At 47.3% G+C, this 24230-nt stretch overlaps 2 protein-coding genes across 2 annotated transcripts in view; both read left to right on the top strand.

The window, feature by feature from the left end:
- The window catches only part of LOC147685023 (uncharacterized), a 488966-nt gene that overhangs the window by 216184 nt on the left and 248552 nt on the right, over nucleotides 1-24230 (top strand).
- On the top strand, nucleotides 4517-12261 carry LOC147685024 (uncharacterized). The gene has a single exon (XM_086940922.1). It carries the CDS (start codon nucleotides 6222-6224, stop codon nucleotides 11967-11969), a length of 5748 nt encoding a protein of 1915 aa, XP_086797048.1. The 5' UTR covers nucleotides 4517-6221; the 3' UTR covers nucleotides 11970-12261.

Raw genomic sequence — 24230 nt, 5'->3', positions numbered from 1 at the left:
CCCACAACCATACACACACCCACAACCATACACACACCCAACCACACACCCAACCACACACCCACCCAACCACACACCCAACCACACACCCAACCACACACCCAACCACACACCCAACCACACACCCAACCACACACACAACCACACACACAACCACACACACACAACCACACACACACAACCACACAACCCAGCCAAACACAACCCAGCCAAACCCAACCACACACCCAACCACACACCCAACCCAACCACACACCCAACCCAACCACACACCCAACCCAACCACACACCCAACCCCACACCCAGCCCCACACCCAACCACACACCCAACCACACACCCAACCACACACCCACAACCATACACACACCCACAACCATACACACACCCACAACCATACACACACCCACAACCATACACACACCCACAACCATACACACACCCACACCCAACCACACACCCACACCCAACCACACACCCAACCACACACCCAACCACACACCCAACCACACACCCAACCACACACCCAACCACCCACCCAACCACACACCCACCCAACCACCCACCCACACACCCACACACCCACACACCTACACAACCACACACCCACACACCCACACACCCACACAACCACACACCCACACAACCACACAACCACACACCCACACAACCACACAACCACACACATACACACAACACACACACATCTATCTATCTATCACCCTCACTCACTCTATCTATCGCCCTAACTCTTATCTATCGCCCTCACTCTATCGCCCTCACTCTATCTATCTATCGCACCACCACCGCATCACTCAGGGGCACCACAGCATCACTATGCGCTACCACAGCATCACTATGCGCTACTACAGCATCACTATGCGCTACCACAGCATCACTGAACTCCACAGCATCACTGAACTCCACTGCATCACTCGTCGCCACCACAACATTACTCAGCGCCACCACAGTATCAATCTGTGCAACCATTTAAAAACTTGTTCAAATATGTTCTCTCAATGACAGTGCGGTCGGCTAGGCCGGCCAAAGCCAATTCCGCCAGAAAGTTCAAAACTGGAACGACGCCCGTGACCAGGGGATCCAGGCACCGTTGAAAACACCAACGGGACCACTTATTCCAAGCTGAGCGGTACCGCTTTGCCGTGCTACCGGCCCAGGACTTGGAAAGGAAATTTTCAGCTGGTCCCGAAAGGCCTGGGAGCGACCAGCGTCGCCTGAAAGCCTCTATGCCATGAGGTGAAGAGAGCTCTGCATCACCAGAGGATGGGGGTCCCCATCCGCGTTGAGAAGAAGATGCGGAAACCGGGGGAGTAGTATTGGAGAATCTCAAGAAAGTTTCAGAAGAACTGGAAACCAAACTTGAGACTTCCACAAGGATGTCACCATGACCACATCCACTCGCTGGCGGCGAAGCTGCGCCGCCGCCCTCAGCACCATTAAAAAAAACGGAGGGAAGGCATAGGACCTCTCTAGACTCCAGTCCTGGAAAAAGGCATCCGTGGCCTCCACGAGAGGGTCCGGCCTCCAGCTGAAAAAACGCGGGAGCTGATGGTCTAGACGAGATGCAAAGAGGTCCACCGAGAACTGGCCTCAAAGATTGTCAGCCACCCGAAGGCCTGCACGTCCAGTTTCCACTGCCTGGAGTCCCGCAAGTGCCGGGAGTGCCAACCCGCCACCTGGTTGGCTTGACCTGGTAAGTACTCCGCTGTCACTGACATGTGGTGTGCCAGACAGTAATCCCAGAAATCCTTCGCCAAATCCGCTATGTCCTCGGAGCGAGGGCCACCCAGGTGGTTGACATAACGGACCGCAGAGATGTTGTCCATCCTGAGCAGGACGCAGGAGCGAACTGAATCCTTGGTCCAACAGCGCACCGCGAAGGACCCCACCAACAGTTCTAAGCAGTTGATATGCAGCTCCTGTTCCTCGGACGACCAGGTGCCGCCTGTGGAAAACTCCCCACAACTGGTGCCCCAACCGGCCCTGCTGGTGTCGGACTCTATCACCAAATCCGGAACCGGGCCGAAAATCGCCAGACCGTTCCAGGCCTCCATATGGGCGAGCCACCAGGCCATTTCCTCCTTCACTTTGACTGAGAGGGGAACCACCTGATCGTAAGTCAGTCCCCGAAGGAGATGATGCGCCTTGAGGCGTTGAAGGGCCCGATAGTGGAGGTGCCCCGGAAAGATTGCGTGGATGGAGGAGGAAAGTAGCCCCACCACTCGGGCAATCTGGCGGAAAGATGTGTGGGATCTCGAGATCGTCTGACGCAAGATGTGGCAAATCTTTCCCATCTTCTTGGGAGGTAGAATCAAGGTGCACTGTACCGAGTCCACGGTAAAACCTAGAAACACCACTGTCTGAGAAGGAGAGAGAACCGACTTTTCCTTGTTCACGACAAACCCTAGCCCCTGGAGCAGGGACGCTGTCTGCCGAAGTTGAAGGATTAGCTTCCTGGGACATTGCGCCATCAACAGGATGTCGTCTAAATAGACAATCATCCGAACTCCTTGGCCCCGCAAGTGTTCCACTACCGGGTGGAGCAGTATACTCGAAAACCTGGCCCATCCACCGGAACTGAAGAAAACGACGATGCGGGGGGGTGAATAGGAACCACCAAATACGCATCTTTGAGGTTCAGCCGGACCGTCCAGTCGTTGGGCAGTAGCACATCCCGCAACAGATGGATACCCTCCATCTTGAAATGTCGGTAAACCAACCAGCCGGTGAACTCTTTGAGGTTGATTACCGGCCGCTTGCCACCATCTGCCTTTTCCACCAGAAACTGATTGCTCGAAAACCCGGCAGGGTGTTGTGTTGAACGACAAATGGCCCCTTTGCACAGCAAATCGGAGACCTCCTTGTCGACCAACTGTGCGTCTGCATGAAAGAAAACAATAGGGTGTAGAGGCCTGCGTTGGTGGGGCCGATCGTAAAATTCTATGCGAAATCCGCGGACAGTCTGTAAGACCCATATGTCCGACGTGATCGCGGCCCAGGTCTCCGGAAACAAGGCTACCCGCCCCCAATGCGGACTTGGTCCGCCGAAAAAACACTCACCGTTTGAATTGTTTCCAGCGGTGTTCTTGAATCCACCTCGGCCTCAGAAGCGTTGTCCCCTGGTGGGGTAGAAGGTATTGTAATTCTTTGAGGCATTAAATTGACCTCGCCCGGAGCTTGATTTCTGTTGCCAGACTGCTGTTGACCGCCACGGCCGGGCGCGCGGCCCCCACCTAGCTCTTTTATGAAAGGGTCCCCAAAGAGTCCCCCTTGGGCCACCGCCCCCGCCTCAGAGGAGGCCAAGTCACCCAGTTTTGGGTCTAGTTTTATCAAGAGGGACCTTCGCGTTCGGTCGAGAGGGCACAATTCGCATTCCCCAGGAAAAATACCACTCTCTGAGCCCAATTGGACAATACGTCCGGGGAAATGGTCGCAACTGACACTTTAGCCTCTTCCGCCATATCAAGAATTTTCGTGATAGGCCCTATGGCGTCCAAAAGCTTGTCCTGACAGGAACGCCAGGACCGATCGATCCCCTTGCGAGGATCTTTAACGAACTTCGCAAGAAAGGTGGCCATCTTAGAATCCAACTCGGGCGTAAGGGCCACTTTGCCCTCCAAACGTAGGTCTAGAACACTCTCCCCGAATACAACTCCTTGCTTCCTTTTCCAGGGGCTTGCGGAGGCGTCCTGCGACTGACTAACTAACTAACTTCGCCACCTTCTCCCCAGGGGTCCAGGCAGCCGACCGCAGATGCATTATTTCATCCGGATCCAGCATGCCCGAACTATCCCGGGGGCAATTCGGCGGCGGAGCCCGAAGGCCGCCAAGAACGCACAGACCCATCCTAGTCATCAGTGTCTGCCGGTGACATACCACTTGGGGATGGGGGTGCCATACCTATGGACCCCGAAGGTCCCGGGGTTGGTGGAGGCGCAGGGGTAGGCATGGCCGCCTTAGCCAGAAAAGCGTCACGCAAATGCTCAAAGGCGTCCCTGTCCACACCCTGCGCCGCCCCAGAAACCCCTTCCTTACACACCTTCTTAGCGGCAGGGGGGTCACTGCCCGCTTGGGCTGCCGCAGTGCCAGCGACCCCTAAAGGGGCCTGAGTCACCCTTTCACACTCCTGCATAATGCGGGCAGATAGGCGCTCCTTCATAGGTCCTACAATTTCTTGTACACAGCGGTATATAGAACTATCCACCGCACTATAGAATTCCTCATCATTCAAATACTGATGGGGTTCTTCCTCCTCATAATATTCCTCCTGATCCATGACAATACACCCTCCTGGCAGACCTACTACCCTCTAGCAAGGAAAGACTGCTGGACACAAGATCAGGGCCACAGGCAGGAACCTGCGCAAATTGTGGGGCAGACCGAATCTGCAACTTTGGTCCCAGTGGAACCAGAATAGGGAGGGGGGGGGGGGCAACCCCACAGCGCGCAGACCCTCAAGTGGACCGGGTCAATGCCACCTCCCTGCGCGCTGGAAATTAGAAAAATATGCAGGATTTTCAACAAGTGCCCCAAAAAACACCAGCAGGCGGCAACACGGTAAAACAGCTTTACTGACCCCCAGCGGGGCGTATCAAGGGCAATAGGGTGGAATACAGACTCAGGGAGGCCCTGAGCGTAGAGGTGAGGTGGCAAGGAAGGCTCCGGCGGATCGCTTTCCTCAGAGCGGTTCTCCTGAAGAGAAAACCGCGCTGAGACCAACAAGATGCTCTGGCGCCCCCTAGCAGCCGGAGGAGGCCACAAAACCAGGGAAATTGCGTAAGGAACCGCAAGAGTCCCCGCGATCCATTAGGGGCTCTGAAAAGGAAAACGGAGCAAGCAGACGGTATACAAAGCGGTAATATTAAGACAACCAAACGCTTTGTACGGCAAAACACTCAAATAACCCGAAAATCCCAACAAAATGAGGGGATGAGGCAAAAACCACTTAACTGGCTGCGAAGCAGCGAAGAAATAGGAAGTGATCACAGGGAGGACGTCCTACCTAGCTGTCATGGACATTGGTGAATGACTATGCTGTGGACTGTCTTGCTGGATATCATGGGACTTGTAATTTTTCTGAAAAATGTAACTGATGTTGTAGCCCTTATCCTTTGTTCTGGGGTTTAGGGCTCATGTTATTGCTTTTTGGCTGCTGTGTGTTGTATAAAATAAACAGCGAAGAAGGGAAAAAGCATAATCTGAAGCCTCCGGTCCTGACATAGAATTCTAAATTTATATCAACAGTCCAATAAATCCAGTGACCTCTGTGCTTTTTGTACAGAAAATATAACTTTAACACATTATTTGTAGCTGCTGCATTTATATTAAACAACTTATTCAGAAGAGTGTTGACCCACATTAGTGATCTCTATTGTACAAAAATAGCATTTCCTTCCCACTGATACCATCCTCTGCTTGTGGCTCTGTGTATATGACAAAGTGTTGTTATTAAATGTAAATTTCCTACTCAAGTAACTTAGGATCTTTATTTCTGCAGATGAGTCTGACACATTGTCTGAAGAAATGATCAAGAAGAATGTCCAGACAATGTTTACTTAAAAGCGATTCATTCGGAAGAAACACAATCTTTCTCTGTGTCAAAAATGTACAGAACAGATAGCATCCAAATGAAGACAGTGGATGCATAGAAAGCTTCATAGTATCTGTCAGGAACATGTAAACTTTCCACAGGGGGAAGAACTTACAGGGAGTTGAGAACATTCTTCAGTATGGTGTGAGAAAACCCTGCACATGGGCAAGAGAAAACGTATGAACCTAACATAGTACTACAGAAAAGTCTTCCAGGAAATTCAGAGAGCTCTTCCATCCCCTGTGCAACTGAACTAAGAACATTTAGAGTAAAAACACCCTACACAGGAAGTGGCAAGTATATCAACTGTATCGGAGAACTGCTTTTAAAAAGTAATGAAAAACTTTACACAATAGAAAATTTATGAGGGGAGTATTTTCTACTCATCCATTCCCTACCTAAAACAATATGAAAACCCGACTGAAACCTTTGAATTTTGGATATGTGATGCATGTCCCTCACAGATTTTGACAGATAGCATGAATAAACACTAGTGTACAGCAGAGAATTGTTACCGCAAACTTAACTGGCACATTCTGCCACAATACCAAATAGAGCCCCCTCCTGAAAAAGAAAACTGTTGGGAGCCTAAAAGACTCTTGCACACTTACAATGAAACTTAGAAGCTTTAAGAAACAATTGGCTAAAACAGGATCATCAGTTGCCTGCAAAAAAGAACCAAAAACAAGCCGTTCAAAAAAAGAGACACCGAAAAAAAAGAAAACTTTACATACCTGTGAAGAATGTGGAAAAAGTTTCAAATTCAAGTCTGTGCTGTTGAAACACGTTAGAATCCACTCCACTGAGAGACCTTTTGAATGTAAAGTGTGTGGAGCGGATTTCAAACAATATGGCTGCCTCCTTGCACATAATAAAATCCATGGTCCACCAAGGTTCACCTGTCAGGAATGTGGCAAACAATTTGTTTACAATACGCCGTTTCGCCTACATTCTTTGAGGCATACCCAGAACATTGAGAAGTCTCATGTCTGTAGTGAGTGTAGTAAATGCTTTGCAAGTGAAGAAAGATTAAAGTTGCATCAAAAAACTCACTGGAAAGCATCTTGGCACAAGAAAGAGAACGTCCCTTTCACATGTAACATTTGTAATCAAACATTCAAGTATTTTAAAAATCTAAAGGTTCATGAGAGGATTCACTCTACAGGGAAAAGCTTCAGCTGCAGGGAATGCTGGAAGGTTTTCAGCTGTGAAGGGTCACTGCAGAAGCATTTGAAACAACATGCTGAAGGGCAGAAAGTGCTAAAAGGGCTGGTTAAAGACACCTTTTCTTGCACTGAATGCAAAAGGACTTTCCAGAGAGAGGCCAGCCTCATCATCCACCAGTGCAGTGCTCAGGCTGAGAAGCCATTTAAATGCATGACCTGTGGACAAACCTTCAAAAGCGAGAGCAACTTGCAAGCACATGGGCAGGTTCACACAGGAGAAAAATGGCACAGTTGTGAAGAATGTGGGGAGGGGTTCAAAAGGAAAGACACTCTTTGGAAACATGAGCTACTACACACTGGGCAGAAGGCATATGAGTGTGGTTGTTGTTGGAGACTCTTTGAAAGTGATTCTGCACTGAAAAGTCACATGGAAATCAGCAACCACTTGAGAGCAGAGATTCTGGAGCAGGGGGGGCACTTGGGAAAAGAAACGTTTCCTAAGACCACTTCTAATATCACTATTGAAGGAGATAAATCATTTAAGTGTACAACTTGTGGGATACACTACGATCATGATATCGAACGATTGGTGCACGAGCGCTTCCACACAAACGAGAACGACTATAGTTGCATCCAATGTACAAAGTGCTTCAAAAGCAAAATTGACTTGTGGAAACACCTCTCTACACATACTAGAAATAGAAACAAGTCTCACGGTCCTTACAAGTGTAATGACTGTGGGAAAACATTTACTTACAAGTCTTCCCAGACCAAGCACAAGCGAATCCACACAGGAGAGATGCCTTACAAGTGTGCAGATTGTGGGAAAACCTACAGATGGCGGGGTTTACTTGAGGGCCACAAGAGAACCCACACAGGAGAGAAGCCTTACCAGTGTGACCATTGTGAGAAAAGGTTTGCCTATTATAGTTCATTCAGCGTGCACCGTAAAATCCATTCAGCAGTGAAGGATTTCAGTTGCCTTAAGTGTGAAAGAACCTTTGCATACAGTCATCAGTTAATACGTCACCAGGCCATGCACATGGAAGAGAAGCAATTTTCATGTTCAGATTGTGGGAAGAGATATTGGTATAAGGAGAGTCTTAGAAGTCACAGGAAAAGCCATACTGGTGGCAGTAGGTCTTATTGCACTCGCAGTAGATTTTCTTGTACGGAGTGCAAGAAGACCTTTGCTCGGAAAAAGGCTCTGACAGTTCACCTGAGATTGCACACTCTAGTGATTTCACACCAGTGTGCAGAGTGTGGGGAAAGCTTCATTTCAGAGATGAAACTCCACAACCATCTCAAAAGACTCCACAAGCATCTCAAAAGACTCCACAACGATCTGAAAAGCCACAATGGACAGAATTTGTTTTCCTGTGCAGAATGTGGGAAAAGCTTTACTCGTAGGCCTTACCTCTACAAGCACGAAAGAAGGCACGAAAAGAGGCACTCTTTGAACAGGTCTTTTGTGTGCTTAGTTTGCGGGAAAAGTTTCAAATGTAAGCCACAGCTGTCTAGCCATGAGAAAATCCCTTGTAGGAAAATACCATTCTCCTGCTCAGATGATGGCAAAAGCTTAAATCCAATGACTAAACTATCTTCTCACCACATGGTCCAGTCAAAAGAGAAGTCTAACAATTGTACAACAAGCAAAAGGGATCTAGACGAAACAGAGCACCTGAGACTGGACCAGACTTCCAGCTTAAAGAATGCCTTGGCAGTCCATCAGAGTGAGAAGACTGGACAGATGCCTACTATAACCATTCTGACTGCCTCTGTACCGACTATAGTTACACATCCAGTGACAATACTTTGGCTTGGAAAACCAGATGCAGCCGCATCTAAAGTTGCAATACCTCAGCTGGGGACATATCCAAATGGCCACAAAAGCATACATAGTCTAGGCCAAGTAAAGCAACCAGGTGTGGAACAAACTACCAGTGTAGAGAATTTCTTACCTTCACATCAAAATGACCAAATTGGAAATATGCCTGCTGCAGCAACACTGGCTGCATCCATATCAAATGCTGTTACACATAATATGGTGATGACTCGTGTTAAGTTTGCAGATTCTATTTCTTCTGCTATGAAACTAGTTGCTGTTGCCAAGCGGACTGCAAGAAAGTCATACTTGAGGAAACTTTCTGTGGCCATGCCTGTTTCTGACAAGACCTTCAAGACCCATTCTGAACCAGAATTTCCAGTTATTGCAATGCCTGAAGCTGTTGCTACTCCCCCTCCTACCACCCCAAACACCACCTCTGTCATCTGCACCCCTAATGGATCTGTGAAACCAAACCAGGAAACTCCTTCACGGCCATGTGTGGTTTCCACTGCAGAGACGTCCTTCTGGTGTGCTGACTGTGGGATGGGCTGGAAGGAAAAGGCCACCTTCAGTGAACATCAGAAGATTTGGCATGAGACCAAGAGCCCGCAGCTATGTTTGCACTGTGTTGAGACATTTCATTCAAAGTTTGACCTTGAAAAACATAGCAGAACCCACAGATCTGATGATCTTGGTGTCGATATGCCTGCTTCAACATTACCTACAGTGACCGCTCATTCTTCAGTTTTACCTGCTGTCACAGAGTCTGTTAACACTGCACCACCAGCAGGGGTGATTATTGTGCCAAAATCTGAAGAAGAATCTCCTTCTGCAATAGCCGATTCTACTGCAACTCATTCTGCAGTTATACCCGCTGCTGTTACTTGTGCTACATGCGGTGATAGTTTTCACCAAATTAGCATTCTCATGGATCACCTGAAGACCCATGTCGCCAATGGTTGTAACGACAATGGGTGTAAACAAGAAGAAAACCCATCTGGTCTTTGCGAGATTGCATCTGCTGAAAGATCCTTTTGTTGTGATCTCTGCATGCTTGACTTCAAGAGTGAGGCTTTGTTTATTGAACATCTGAGGTGTTGTCCTAGTACTTCATTGCAGAAGCCATATGAATGCTGTGAGAAGTCCTTTCTTACAAAGCTTGACTTCGATGTGCATTGCAAAACTCGCATGGAAAGGCTTTGTCTTGACCCTGCTTCTGTGATTTCCCCCTTAATTACATTGCCTGCTCCGACCACATCTACTGTTACCATGCCTTCTGTGACACAGTTTGCTGATTCTGTTCTCAATGCGTGCATGCCTGCTGCAGCCCAGCCTGCTTCAACCTTGTCTTCTTCAGGCACGGTTGCTGTAGCGAGCTCTCCTGTCGATGGTTTTGTTCTTATGGTTCCTACACTATATGTTGCCATGCCGGATGCTTCGGCAGTCTGCTACAATCCTAATATCTCTGGAATTCACCACCAAGAAGCCCTGCCACCGTTATGTGAATCTTCCGTAACCGAGGGAGCATATTGGTGTGTCGACTGTTCAATGGGCTTCAGGTATAAGGCTATGTTAGGTAGGCACCGGACCACATGGCACACAGCGAAAAAACTTAAACCATGTCCGAAGTGTGATCAGACATTTAGCACAAGATTTGAAAATGAAATGCACAGAAATGTTTGTACTGACAAAATCAGGAGCCTGATAACCCCTGCTGGTATTGCACCTCCTGTTGCCACCCTTGATGCTAACAAGCCTATAGTACACACACCTGCTAGGACCGAGACTAATCGTGCCAGCCCCAATGTGGCGAAACCTGGTGTGCACCTTTATGCTGATTCCCCTGCTATGAATGTGCCTGCTGCAGTCATTCCTGCTGCAAACATCCCTTCTGTGACAGCACATTATGTAACCATCCCTGCAGATACCGTATCTGCAACAGCCACCTCTTCTGAAACTCTTTATGCTGCAAACCTAGATTCTCTGACGGAGCTCAATGATACAATATGCACAACATCCAAGCCTGCCGCCAGGCACAGTATGGGCATGCCTGCAGAGACCAACTCTGTTGTGAGCATGCCTTTTGTAACAGAGCTTAATGACACTGTGCCTATTATGGTCAAGCATGCTGTCCCACTTTTAGAGGCTATGATTAGAGCAAACATACTTACTGAGACGAAGATTGCTGAAAAACAGCTTTCTGGTACCCTGCACATTGAAGAAATGTATGCTCCAACTGAGCCTGAAAGAAGGAAACCTGCTGAGACCACATCTTCATCTCGACCTGCTCCAGGTATAGCTTCCATGATACAGTTTCCAGCAACGAATCCTGATAACCCCACTCCTGTTTCAAACACAGCTGCTTCCTCCATGCCTGCTTCAGCCAAGCCGGTTTTGAAAGTACTTGCTGATCCCACTTTCATAGTTGGAAGGTCTGGAACAGATGAACCTGCTGTGACCACATGTCCTATAATAACACCAGCTGTAACTATGTCAATTACAGCTAAGACTCATTCAACCCCATCTGAAGTGACGGTAAGTCCTGCTAACAAGCCTGTTTCAATGGAGTCGGCTGATAGCGCACTGATTGAGAGAAGTCCCACTACAGAGAAACCTATGACCGATTCTGCTCTTACCACATGTAAAGCAACCAATTCAACTATGTCCATACCCACAGTGACCAAACCTACTTCAGTGAAGGATACAGTAGAAGAAATTGGTGGTAACATGCTCATTCAAGGACAGCATGCTGTAGACATGCCTGCTGTCTCCAAATCAGATTTAATCAAACCTAATATGATGAGGACTACTTCATTAGGGCTTAACGATTTGATTCCCAATGTAGCCTCACCCAGGGACATGTTTTGTGAAGATATGCCTACAGTAACTATGTCAGAAGCAACCAGGCCTGCTGCAATGCAGTATGATGCTACCTTGCTCATTGAGGGAAAGACAACTGGCTGTCAGTCTACTTTGACCACCCCCTCCACAACCACCTTTTCAAATACATCTGCCACATCCACATCTGTAGCAAGTAGTCCCACTGTAACAAAGCCAGCTTTACTGAGCTCTGCTGTGTCTGCACCTGCTGTTAAGGAGCTTGATTATAGAACCCTCAATGAAGGAAAGACTACTTCTGGCAATCCTGCTACAACCACAACTGCTGCAACTAGTCCTGTTGCTTCCATGCCTAATGCTGTCACACCGGTCACTATCACGCAGGACAGGGATGGACTCGATCAGAAAGCTGTACTCCTTTTAAGCTGGAAAATCCATCCAGCAATGGGAGCCCAAGTGCATGAGGAAGCTACTGCCCCTGCAGATGACAGTATAGGATGTCCCAAACCCCCCCCCCCACTACCTTAACAATTGGAGTCTCCAAACAACTCAGTCAATTCCAAAAGGGCTCAGCTTGAAGTAGTTTTATTTCCTTTTGTCAACCCTTTATGAAACCAGTACCATAAATATTTATACAGACAAACAAATCTTCATTGCTATGATCATTTTCAAATCTGAATCCCACAGTGACATGTGAACACACACGTCATAGAACAACCTACATTCTGCAAACCTAATCTGATCCCCTGCTTAAAAGTACTTACTGCGGTCACTGAGCCAAGAAGACAATTGCTCCCGGAACAATTCCTGTAATAAACACATCTTTCAAGAGTCACTGATATGAGACTGCATAGACTGTAAAACGTTGCATTCATTGAATATACAGTTTACGGCAATTTTTGGGGGTTGTCTTAATGAGAGGTTAAGGGTGTTAGAAATTGATAAAAAGATTAGGCAGAGTTCCAGATTGTGTCAATGTAAACGATTGAAATGAAGAGGAGAATTGGCTCATTGTTTATTGAGTGAGAAAGAAAATACAGGGGTAGAGAGTGAGAAAAAGATGGACATGAAAGGATTACATTGAATTTGGGAGCAAAACGGTGCAAGAAAAGAGTCGGAAAGGTTGTGAGAAAGCAAGTCTTCATTTCATTCAACTAGTTTGCCATCAAAACCAACACTTCATCTGAGCAACCCACAGGCGCTCGTATACACCTTATACCTCAGCTACCTACTTTATATAATTACTAGCACCCCGCCCCAGCGTTGCCTGGGGCAGAAAGGGGCTGGGGGCATCATTTGATGCTTGCCTGCCCGTCCCTCTGTGCACACCCGCTCCCGATCCCCTCCCTCCTCGACTCCCTCCCGCCCCGACTCCTCCCGCCCGTCCCTCTGTGCACACCCGCTCCGACCACCTCCCACCCGACTCCCCCTCCCGCCCCGACTCCCCCTCCCGCCCGACTCCCCCTCCCGCCCCGCCTCCCGCCCTTACTCCCTCCCGCCCTGACTCCAATGTGCATTTACCTTACCTGAGCTGCCGCTTCCTTCCCGCGCTCCTCACTTCACCGCAGCTCCATGTCCACCACTCGTCATGACGCACCTGAGCCGCCGCTTCTCCCCACGCTCCTCACTTCTCCGCCGCTCGTCATCACGCACGTCGCGGCCAGCGCTACGTCGCGGCCAGCACAGCATAGTGGCCGGCGCTACTTTCAGGGCACTACTTTTTTTTAAAAGTTATATTTTTAAATTTACGTTTTATTTTTTATTTTTTATCGCCTATGTCCATCTGCACACCCTGACAATTTCTACAATGTATCGGGTGTGTGGATTGGCGCTGTGGTTCCCGAGTTTACCTGGCTCAAAGGTGTGTGTTCTCTCTTTATAATAGTAGTATAGATTTAGATTTAGAGTGTGGTTACTTACTAGCTGCACCTATGATAGTTATCTTCAATATAATTTGCATGCAATTTGTGAGAACTGCACATATAAATGTGTTTAATTTAAATCTGTTGTATTCTAACCATTCTCCACCTGGTTTCATTCATACTTGCTTTCACTACACACTTTCCTCATTTACTTTCAACTGCATTAGTCCACTTTTCCTTAAAAAAGTAAACTTTTCTTTTTAAACACAATACTGTTTCCTTTAAGAAAATCTTGCTGCATAAAAAGGTTTACTTTATTTAACCCCTTGCGTGCGGGGCGTATTTTCCGCCTGTGCTGACTCCGCCTTGCGCGGGCGGAGTCATGACGGAACGGTTCCGTCATCAGCACAGCTCAGCCGATGCTGATGACGGAACCGTTATGTCATCAGCACGCAAGGGGTTAAAGGTGATCATATGGGCAGTGCTGGTCTGCTGATCGTATCAAGCCACCATCACTGTGATGCCTTCAGTCAGATTGTGTTGCAATTTGTGACCTAACTCATTAATTAATATTCATGAAGTAGGTTAGACTACAACCCACTCCAAATGGGAAATTTGCCGAACATATTACTAATACTTTAAAAATAGTGCTATTTATTGAAACACATGCCAGTGATATCTGAAGTACACCACTCCATACATAACATCAGCATAATCATCCAACACATATGGATCATGTGGTACAGCTGTCCCACTGATCTGACCCAGTGCAAACCACACTCCCACCCCGGCACAGGGCAACATTTTCCATAGTATCTCCTATGGGCCATTGAAATCCATTTTCCACTGCTGCAGTATGTCACCCCATACAGATATATCTTTATTTGCACCAGACCTTCTCACTCATTCCTTTTCGGGATCCAAAGTGTCTTGATTTAGGAGGACGGACTGCAGAGGGCTACTGGAATTATGTGATTGTGCGGCTGTGGTGTTTTTCGCATAATTGTAGATTTTCCGCATTTGCCCCATAATCTGTAGATTTCAACACAAAGGTTTGTTGCTCAAATTCTCAAATGGTTCAAATGTTACTAAAAATGCAGCAACACCTGTTGCCGCGCAATAGAAGGTAAATGTTGACTGGCCTCCTTTCTGTTGCTTATTGCTAATAGTGGGTGTTAAACTGGTACTAACGAGATGAGGCAGAGTGTAACAGATGTAAACAATTTAAAACAATGAAGTACTGCTATCTCACAGAATATGCTGCAATTCGTAGCATAATTTGCTTTTTCTAGCCACAGAATTTACTCCACCCTGCTGCATAATTTATCCCTTCCATGCTGCTTCATTCCAGTGGCCCTGCATATATTCTTAGGTCACTGGGTCTGTGCCATCATAGTATTGTAGAGTTCCAATTGATCATTACAGTACACAATGTCTTTGCAATCAGTCTTGTACTCTGGGTCTGCTGTCTTCTCTCCACACACAGGATTCCAGTCTCTTCATCAGCAGGAGTGCCAGCAAGCTTACCGCCTCACAGAGCTCAGAACATTTTTGGTATATCCCAGTAATGCCATTATTGGGGCTAACTCTACCACATCGTCCATCATAGTCGACAGTACCACACCCACTTATTGGCAGTATTCTGGCACCACCACACTAGGTGTAAGAAATCCACATACAGGATTCTGCATATAGCGCAGCGGAAGTGCTATTTAAGTTTGTTTAGTCGCAGTCTGCCGTTGGGTGACAGTTCTTCAATCTGGCTACGGTATTAGACCCACTCAGTCTGAAAGGTCCCTTCCCAGAATCATCTCCCACTGTGCTCTCGCCTTGAGGTTCGGCATGGGGGTTTTAGCTTGGATGGAGGGGTATACCCCTCCTATAGTTTGTCAACAAGCATTTCACTGTGGTGCAAGTAGAAATAATGTTTGTATTTTTCTCTCTGGGATTTCTTGTGTGAAAGCCATGCACTCTAGAAACTAACTTGACAGGAATATATCGCCCATCGTATCTAAACCCCCTATATGCAATTGTCGGAGAGTTCTTGCATTGCAAGTGAATGAGTGTAACCAGTACTGGTTCATGGCTTGTTTAGGGGAATAGCCTATTGGAGAGCGGTCTACTACAAATGTTATCCCATGCTGCTTGCGTATATATGCTGCTGTTTTGATCTCCATTCCGTTGCAGCTTGGGTTCTGTTCCCACAGCTGTCATTAGATTCGGGTAAGCGCCATGTTCAGTTGGCAGGTGCATCATGTATGGGAGAGGATAATGCCAGAAATGCCCAAAGTGCGCTTGGATGCCCTTACAGTAGAGTTCAAGGTCAGGGACAGCTAGACCACCCCGTTCATAAGGTGGTAGTCCAGGTCAATGGAAAGTCCAGCTAGCGGGGTAGTGTGTTCAGCATCAGCTGGAATATTGTGGATTTGTTTCAATTAATCGCAGCTGCCTGGAACTGAGTAGATTTCAGTTTAACAGGGCTGAGGTTCTGCCTGGGTCTTTCAAATAAAGTGTGATCTTGTCTGCATATAATGAGATGATTAAGTTGCAAGGCGAGTTCTTTAGCAAGTGCATAGAGTATGGGGGAGAGTGGGCACCCTTGGGGCGTGCTTCGATTAATAGCAAACAGTTCAGGGAGCAGACCACCCATTCTAATCTGGGCAGTTGGGGCAGCATATAGTAGCCATACCTGGCGAATGATATACCACTCATGACAACCCTGAAATTATGTGATGCCATTCGATCGAATCGACAACTTGGACTATAAAACTGCCTAGGGTCCAGCTGATGTATAAGGGCAAAAGGAGTTCTCTGCTTCTGAACGGTTGATCTACCTACCGGGTATAAATCTTGCCTGATCCAGAAGGACCAGCCCAGGCAAGAAAAAAGCAGCCAGTTCACCAGCTTTTGGCCAGGATTTTTGTGCCTATATTCCAAGAAGGAGGGAGTGAGAAGTGATACAAGGTTTGCTCATCTTCCCAAATGTCGAAAAGGCACGCAGAAATTCCAGAAGCTGGACTTTCTGCAGGCTTTGTTTAAAGAGCGCGGCAGTTTGTTTGCCTTTTTAGGTCTCGGCTGGCGAAAGCTGGGCGCATTTGCTGCTCTATTCATACGAGGGCTTCTTGGAATCAATACAGATTCCAAAGCTCTTGGTGGCGGAGTTGAAGCAAGGCCCATCTTCCTCATTGGCTGGCTTCATCCTGCATGCAAAACGCAGGCTCAGGATTGAAAAGGAGGCTTTTTAGTCCCTCCTTGTTTCCTTTTAGCCCCGCCCACCAGGATTTGATCTCTCACTCGCGGCCTCACACACACTTCTTCATTATCTGGGACGCACTAGGTTTCAATTTGGTGCCGCTGCACAATGTAACACTTTGTCCACTCTCGCTTCGCTCTGCTGCAACAGACTCATGTATATTTAATAACGAGCTGGCGGGTAATGTAAATAATGGAACAACTTCTGTCACTTTCACTCAGCGCCCAAGCCAGGGTATAAATCCTGCCTGATCCAGAAGGACCAGCCCAGGCCAGAAAAAAACAGCCAGTTCACCAGCTTTTGGACAGGATTTTTGTGCCTATATTCCAAGAAGGAGAGGGTGAGAAGTGATACAGGGTTTGCTCATCTTCCCAAATGTCTTAACCACTCAAAAAACACAGGTGGTATCCCCTACAGTGCATACTCTCTCTCTGTACCCACCCAAGTGGATCACCTCAGGTTGTTAAAAGGACTCTTATCCACTGGGATTCCTTTTGGCATGCTTCATCAGTCATGTCCTGTCTTAGTGGATGTGGAGAAGCTCTCAACCTTGGTGGCCAAGGGAGCTCTTTGGGAATTGGGTGGGATCCTAGTTTTGAAATACTCTAGGGTGTCCTGAGCACTGTTCCCTGTAAGCTGCGCACGCCCCAATGTCACTCCGAGCGCACATCATCTTCTTTGAAGCGCGCATGCACACAGCACATCCCCTGAGAGACAAGAATCCATGATAATTGCAGCGCCCTGTTGAAGCATGACGGGCGCTGCAATCCACCTAAATGCTTTAAAAAAAAGCAGACAATTTGCTCCGCAGCTGCGCTCTATTACGAAAAAGCACGCAGAAATTCCAGAAGGACGACTAGTGCTTTCAGAATCCCTAATATATATTAATGATTGTGAAAGCATATGTTGTGCTTCTGGACTTTCTGCAGGCTTTGTTTAAAGAGCGCTGCAGTTTGTGTGCCTTTTTAGGTCTCGACTGGCTAAAGCAGCGAGCATGCGCTGCTCTCGTCATACGAGAGCTACTTGGAATCAATACAGATTCCAAAGCTCTCGGTGGTTGAGTTGAAGCCCGTCCATCTTCCTCACTGGCTGGCTTCATCCTGCATGCAAAACGCAGGCTTAGGATTGAAAAGGAGGCTTTTTAGTCCCTCCTTCTTGCCGCCTAGTCTCCTCTTAACCCCGCCCACCGGGATTTGAGATCTCACCATCGGCCTCACACTCGCTCCTTCATTAGCTGGGACGCACTATGTTTCAATTTGGTGCCACTGCACAATGCAACGCCAATCAAAAGAATTAACACCTGAATCCTAGGTGTTTTTAACAAGACCGGTCAGGACCAGCGTAGTCAGAGTCCTTCCTGGATTCTTCTCTCAACTTCAGTGCTTTCCGCTGGGGTTCCGGATAACTCCACCGAGCCAGGAATAAAGAAAAGAGAGAAAAAAAAATACCCCAGGGTTACTGGCTTGTTTCTGGGTTCTAAATAAGGACGAGGAGGGAAGGGGAGTGAGTGGATCACCAGGGACTATCACCCGTATTGACGAACCGTCACAATGTAAACACTCAAGAAGTGCTCGAGTGTGTAAAGTGAAAACGATATACACAAGCAGTCCGGTGACCACCCTCACCCACCCCTACCCCGTCCCACCCCGTGAAAAGACAAATCCCCATATCAGGCTCCGTACCTTGTCCAGCCACACTTCTCCAGAAGTGCAGCGGGGCGACTCATGGTGACGGTGGCCTCCTGGCGTGCTGGTTTCGCTGGTCTGGCCGTCTTCCGAGTGTTCGTCCTTCTTCTTGGGTTCCAAGTCAGCAACGCTGTTAGTCTTCGGATCCTCTATTTCCGGTCCTCCTCCGGCTTTCGCGCTCTCGATCTTGGCAGGGCTACCTTATCCGCCTCCTCCACAGCTATCCGCCTCCTCCACAGCTGATTGGCTCCCGGCGGGTGACGTCAGGTTTGTGGGCAGTGTCTCAGGGGAAATGCAAGCGGAGTTAAAGGGGCCGTAGGAGTCCTGCGGTCGGGGTGGAAATGAACAGATGTTAAAGTCCACCCCCCGTCCGTCAGCGTCACCGGGCCCCTGACAATAAGTTTGTGCGATATTGCTCCGGATTGCCAAACTGCCAGTGCTTACGCCGAAAAAGTTGGTTGCTGAACTCAAATAGGGCGCCGATTTACAGTGGTGAAGATATAACACAAGTACTGCTACATTTGTACGAAATTAGCTGAAATTCATTTACTTGTCAAGAGTTTTTTGTTTCTTTGCTACTTTACCCCCTATTTGTTGCAAAACAATGTACCCAAACTCTGCACTCTAGCCGTCACGTAAATCTGCAAATGCGTTTAAAATGGGTATGAGGCACGGTAATAACAAAAATACTACGAATTTGTTTTCATGGCGCTTTACTGCCATTCTTTGGTTTCTATGCACTATAAATATTTTTTTTTTTACTATTCCTAGTTTCATAGTACTCATAAGGTGCCATGGAAGCCACTAATATAGGGTATTGTGTGTGGAAAAAATGCTGAAATTGCATTTCCATGGACGAGCGAGGCCTGCTGCAGTTCCGGAGGAAGAGCAGAGCAATCAGATCATCGTGCGCCCCCCCCCCCCCCCCCGCCGAGCCGTGGAGCACCAAGAGGCCACAGGCTTCTGCAAGAGGTCCTTAAGGGGTTAGGAAGCATCCATCGGCCAAATGTTTCTGTAGCGTTGCATTCACTAATTCATTGGTCTCTTGGCGCTACCGGGGCCGATTGTTGCGTTCAGTTTCAGGGTGATTCCCGATAGAAGGGTATCTGGTATGCGGGTATCGGAGAGGGGGCAGGTAGCTACTTTGTGGTTTTTTGCTATGGGTGTATCATAGGGGAGGAAGAGTTCTAGACCACCTATTTCCAGTGTAATGCAACAGTGTGGCAGTTGTGGGAATTGTAGCAGGCCTTTGTGTGGGTGAGAGGTATTGTGATATTTCCTACCCTGAAATATCACATCACATCCATTACTCCATAGTAGAGAGTTTATTTTATATTGTCAATCTCTCTCTCTCTCTCTCTCTTTCTCTCTCTCTCTCTCTCTCTCTCTCTCTCTCACTCACTCTTTGCCACTTTCTCACTCCCTCTCTCCCACTCACCCCACTCTCTCTCACACATACCCTCTCACACTCTCTCTTTCTCACTCTCTCCCACTGTGTCTCCCACTCTCCCAGTTACTCGGTCTCACTTTCACACTCTCTCTCTCCAATCCAATCCAATCCAAACAAGCTTTATTCGACATGTAGTCATAAAAGCACATTACAAAAAACGTTTTAAATATATATACATAAAAATGTCGTACATAAATTGCAAAGCTGTTCTGTTGGTGGAAAATTGGCAAAAAATTTCACATCTACCAATGTTAAAACTTATATAAAATTCTTTATGATAAGAACTCAATACGGCCCACTTCATCTCTCCAAATTAAATACTAATCGGAGTAGACTAGATAAATTTAAGTAACGGGGAAATGTTTACAATCCTAGTTCGGTGTACTAGCTAGTAAGTTCGCAAAACATTTCACACAGGCACCGATTTTCGCCTTAGTCCCCACATCCACCATAGGTATTTTGCAACTGCTATTGAAATTGTTGATAGGGTACTAGTGCGTATGATCCTTTCAGCTTCCACACTCCTACTAGCACCTAGTGATTTGCATATGGGACTCAGCCAGAACCGTCGAGGGGCTGCATAGGCAGGGCAGGCGAAAAGCATGTGTGCAACTGTTTCTTTGTGGGCCACACAAGCAGGACACTTGTTATCGCTTGAGGGCGACCACCTAGAAGTAAAGGATCTTAGGGGCAGTGAACCTGCCCTCAACTGAAAGTACAATTTTCTGTCCAGTGGTTTGGTAATGGTGTCCCAGTATGCTTCAAGACTTGGATGTGTTTGGATTCCAGGAAAATTCCTGTCGGTGTAGCTGAATCAGTATCTCTCAAAGCATTATAAGTAACCATCTCCTAATACTTTTCTTTTCAGATCTTTTTCGAGGGAAAGCAGACCTCTGTTAGGTTCTCCCATAGTGCACTCATGCCGATACCCACTAGGACATTTCTGACTCCCCGTAGCCATCCAATTTTGTGAAAGCTATCGGATTTTATTACATCTAGAAATCCCGCTGCATATGATGACTATTCTGTTGTCCACAACCTGCGCCAGTATAGCACTGGACGCAGTTTGGCTACATTAGATATGGGTTTTCTGCCAAGAAAGTGCGGACTCCGCTGTTGAGCTGGGCCAAGCGTGCCCGGATGGGTACAAGATGTTTCACAAACCCAGATCCCAGGGAAAAGGGCGGGGGGGGGGTGTTGGGGTGATCTATAAGGACAGGTGGTATTTCGCCCCCTTACAGGTCGACGCAGTTGAAGGGATAGAACTGATGGGCTTCACCCTACAGGAACCCAAAGGCAGGATACTAACTGGCGTGATCTGTTATAGACCACCTGGCCTGGACACTGGGTACCAAGCACTGTTTGATACTATCGCCGCCCTTGCCCTAACTCATTCCAGACTGTTGCTCCTGGGGGACTTCAACCTTTGGGACAATGGGGTCCTAGGGAGCCACCTGAAGGATTTACAATATATATGCGGAAACTGTGGCCTTGATCAACTGATATTGGAATCTATCCACTTAGGCGGAGACACACTGGATCTGGTGTTCGCAAATCAGTCGGAGACTAAGGTGATTGGTATTCTACCCCAAAGTTGGACTGACCATTCCCTGATTCATTTTCAGATCACGGTACCTATTCAGGTGAATAAAAAATGCTCGCCCTGCAAACTACCGTAGGGGAAGGGACTGGTCCAAATTACCAAAGGACAAATCAAATTTTTTCTTTAACAATCAGATTCCCTTTGATCCAAATGAGTCGGTGGGCCACAACTATCATGTCTACTGTAATCGTATCACTGAGACCCTTGATAAACTTGCCCCCCTGAAAAATATAAAGAATAGAAGCAAACCATCAGCCCCCTGGTTCAATGAGGAGCTGAAATTACTACGCAATCAATGTAGACCGGCAGAAAGGATGTGGCGAAGACTCTATTTAGAGTCTGATAAGACACTGCTAAAGGTAGTACAAGCTAAATATAAAGAGGCCATTGCCAAAGCAAAGGCACTTTTTTATGCTACTGCCATACTTCAGTCTCCGAATAGCACAAAAACTCTCTTTAATATTATAAGAGACCTCTCCAACCCCGCCTGCATGAGCAACAAGGTGGTTGCTACTCAAGAACTTTGCGATGAAATCGCCGTCTTCTTCGAAGGAAAAATTGCCAAAATAGTGGGGGGTTTTGCTCCGGGTGAGGCTAGCTGTCAGGACGCACCACTTCAGATGGTAGAGGAGGAATTACTGGTGGTATCATCTACGGAGAGTTTTCCCCCTCTCACAGATGAGCTCTTTACCAGCTTTGCGCTACGCATATCCTCTGGGTCCCCTTCTGATCCCCTTTGCCATAGGATCTGGAAGGAGTATGGCCCAGAGCTTTTTCCCTGGATGCGTATGATCTGCTGCCAATCCCTGGAGGAAGGAGTAGTGCCGGAGGCATGGAAACAGGCAGTGAAACCCCTCTACTTAAGAAGCCCTCACTGGATCCAACAATCCCAGCCCATTTTAGGCCTATTTCTCTTCTGCCCTATCCCATAAAAATTCTGGAGAAAGCGGTTAGCAGGTCCTTGTCAAGCTACCTGGAAGATAACTGTCTATTGGACGGGGTTCAGTTTGGATTCCGCCCAGGCCACGGGACAGAAACTGCATTGACAACCATGCTGGACACTCTGCGAATGCGAGCCGACAATGGTAACTCCTCAGTACTTGTACTGTTGGATATGTCGGCAGCATTCGACACGGTTAGCCATGCAGTTTTGCTAAACAGACTGGAGAAACTGGGCGTGAAAGGCAAGGCTCTGAAATGGCTACAATCTTATCTGTCCAATAGACAAGAGATAGTGACCATGAATCCATTCACCTCCCCTAAGTCCCTGGTCCATTATGGAGTACCACAAGGCTCGTCGATCAGCCCTATCCTTTTTAATATATACTTGCAGCCTCTGATCCCTATTATAAAATATTATGGGATCGAATTGATTAATTACGCTGATGATACCCACTGGTGTTCTCTCTGGAAGGGAAACAGGCGGTACCCATGGACAGATTTCAGGATTGCATGAGTCGGGTCTCCGCCTGGCTCAAAGCAAACTCCCTTCAGTTTAATGAGGGGAAAACGGAGGTAGTCTATTGCTCGACGGTCAAACTGAATCAACAGATACCGTGCGAGCTTAGGCTCTCGCCGGGGGCCGACCCTTGCGTCCCAGTAAAGACCGTGCGGAACTTGGGAGTACTGTTTGATGAAAACCTTCAAATGGTGTCACAAACTAACAAAACAATTAGTGTTTGTTTTGGTCTGCTAAGAGCACTCGGGCAGATTCTCCCTTTCTTGCCCGATGACATTACACCCTTGGTGGTAAAGAGCATAATCTTGGCTAGACTGGATTACTGTAATTCCCTTTACTTGGGCGCCCTTTTATACATCCTGCAGGGGCTGCAGAGAGGCCAGTCGATAGCGGCCAAGTTGGCGCTTAACAGACCACTTAGCTCCTCTACCACATTGGTTGCCTGTACGGGACAGAGTCATCTTTAAATCTCTGTGCATAGTCTACAGAGCGTTACACAGTATGGGTCCTCTACTTTAAGTCTGGCAACCACCACCAGATTTAAGAGATCCAGGATGGGAGGCAGAGCTTTCAGCATAGTAGCCTCTCGCCTATGGAACGAGCTGCCTCAGAACATCAGGCAAGCTGACTCCTTGATAGGTTGCAGGAAGAGCCTAAAGACATGGCTATTTGCCAAAGTCTGAGACTCCGGTGCCTATCATCTAGCCTTTCAATCTGCGGTTTCCATCTGATAATGTTTTTCAACCAGAGCGCCAGGATACCCGTTGGGTGGCAGTCGCGCTATATAAGAGCAAATACAATACAATACAATACAATACAATCATATCGTAACGGGCATAATGGAGTGCTTTGGGGGCGATTAGTAATGCTACGCAGGAACTTGTTTTCTGAAATTTCTTCGAATTAGACATGTTTACACCATAAAGGGCTGAACTGATAACTTTCATTTCATACACTTGGAGCGCATGTCTGATTGGTTTAGTAAATGACTTTTTATGTTCTGCGCTTAGCGCTCCCAAATGTTGTTGGTGCTTTAATGTGGCCATGTCAATCTGAAAGTTCCACTTTAAGTCGCTCTGTATATTCACCCCAGGTATGTAAATGTTTTAACTTGTTCTAGTGGTCGATTATTCATTAAAATATTACCTTTAAAAGTTCTGTGTGGGTTAAAAGCCATAAATTTCGTTTTTGACACATTAAGTTAAAGGCCTCGAGCAGAGCAAAAATCTTTAAAAATTAACAAAGCTTACTGGAGGCCACTTGGAGTCTTTGAAATAATGAATGTGTCGTCCGCGAACATTAAAATCGGGATTTTCACACCTGCTAGCGAGGGGGCGTCCGTGTTCATTGGCAACATACAGCCAACTATGCCATTAATATACAAAGAAAATAGCGTAGGTGCCATAGCACAACCTTGGCGCACCCCTCTTTCAACTGGAAACAGGCTGGTGACCATGCCCTGTGCACCCCATCGAAG

The sequence above is a fragment of the Lissotriton vulgaris genome, chromosome 10 (assembly GCF_964263255.1).
Source record: "Lissotriton vulgaris chromosome 10, aLisVul1.2, whole genome shotgun sequence".
NCBI lineage: Eukaryota > Metazoa > Chordata > Amphibia > Caudata > Salamandridae > Lissotriton > Lissotriton vulgaris.
Note: the sequence above shows the minus strand (reverse complement) of the source record. Positions and strands in the feature narration are given on the sequence as shown.

What these genes read in the sequence shown, in the direction of transcription:
- LOC147685024 (XM_086940922.1), top strand. Translation starts at nt 6,222, where the DNA reads ATGAAACTTAGAAGCTTTAAGAAACAATTGGCTAAAACAGGATCATCA.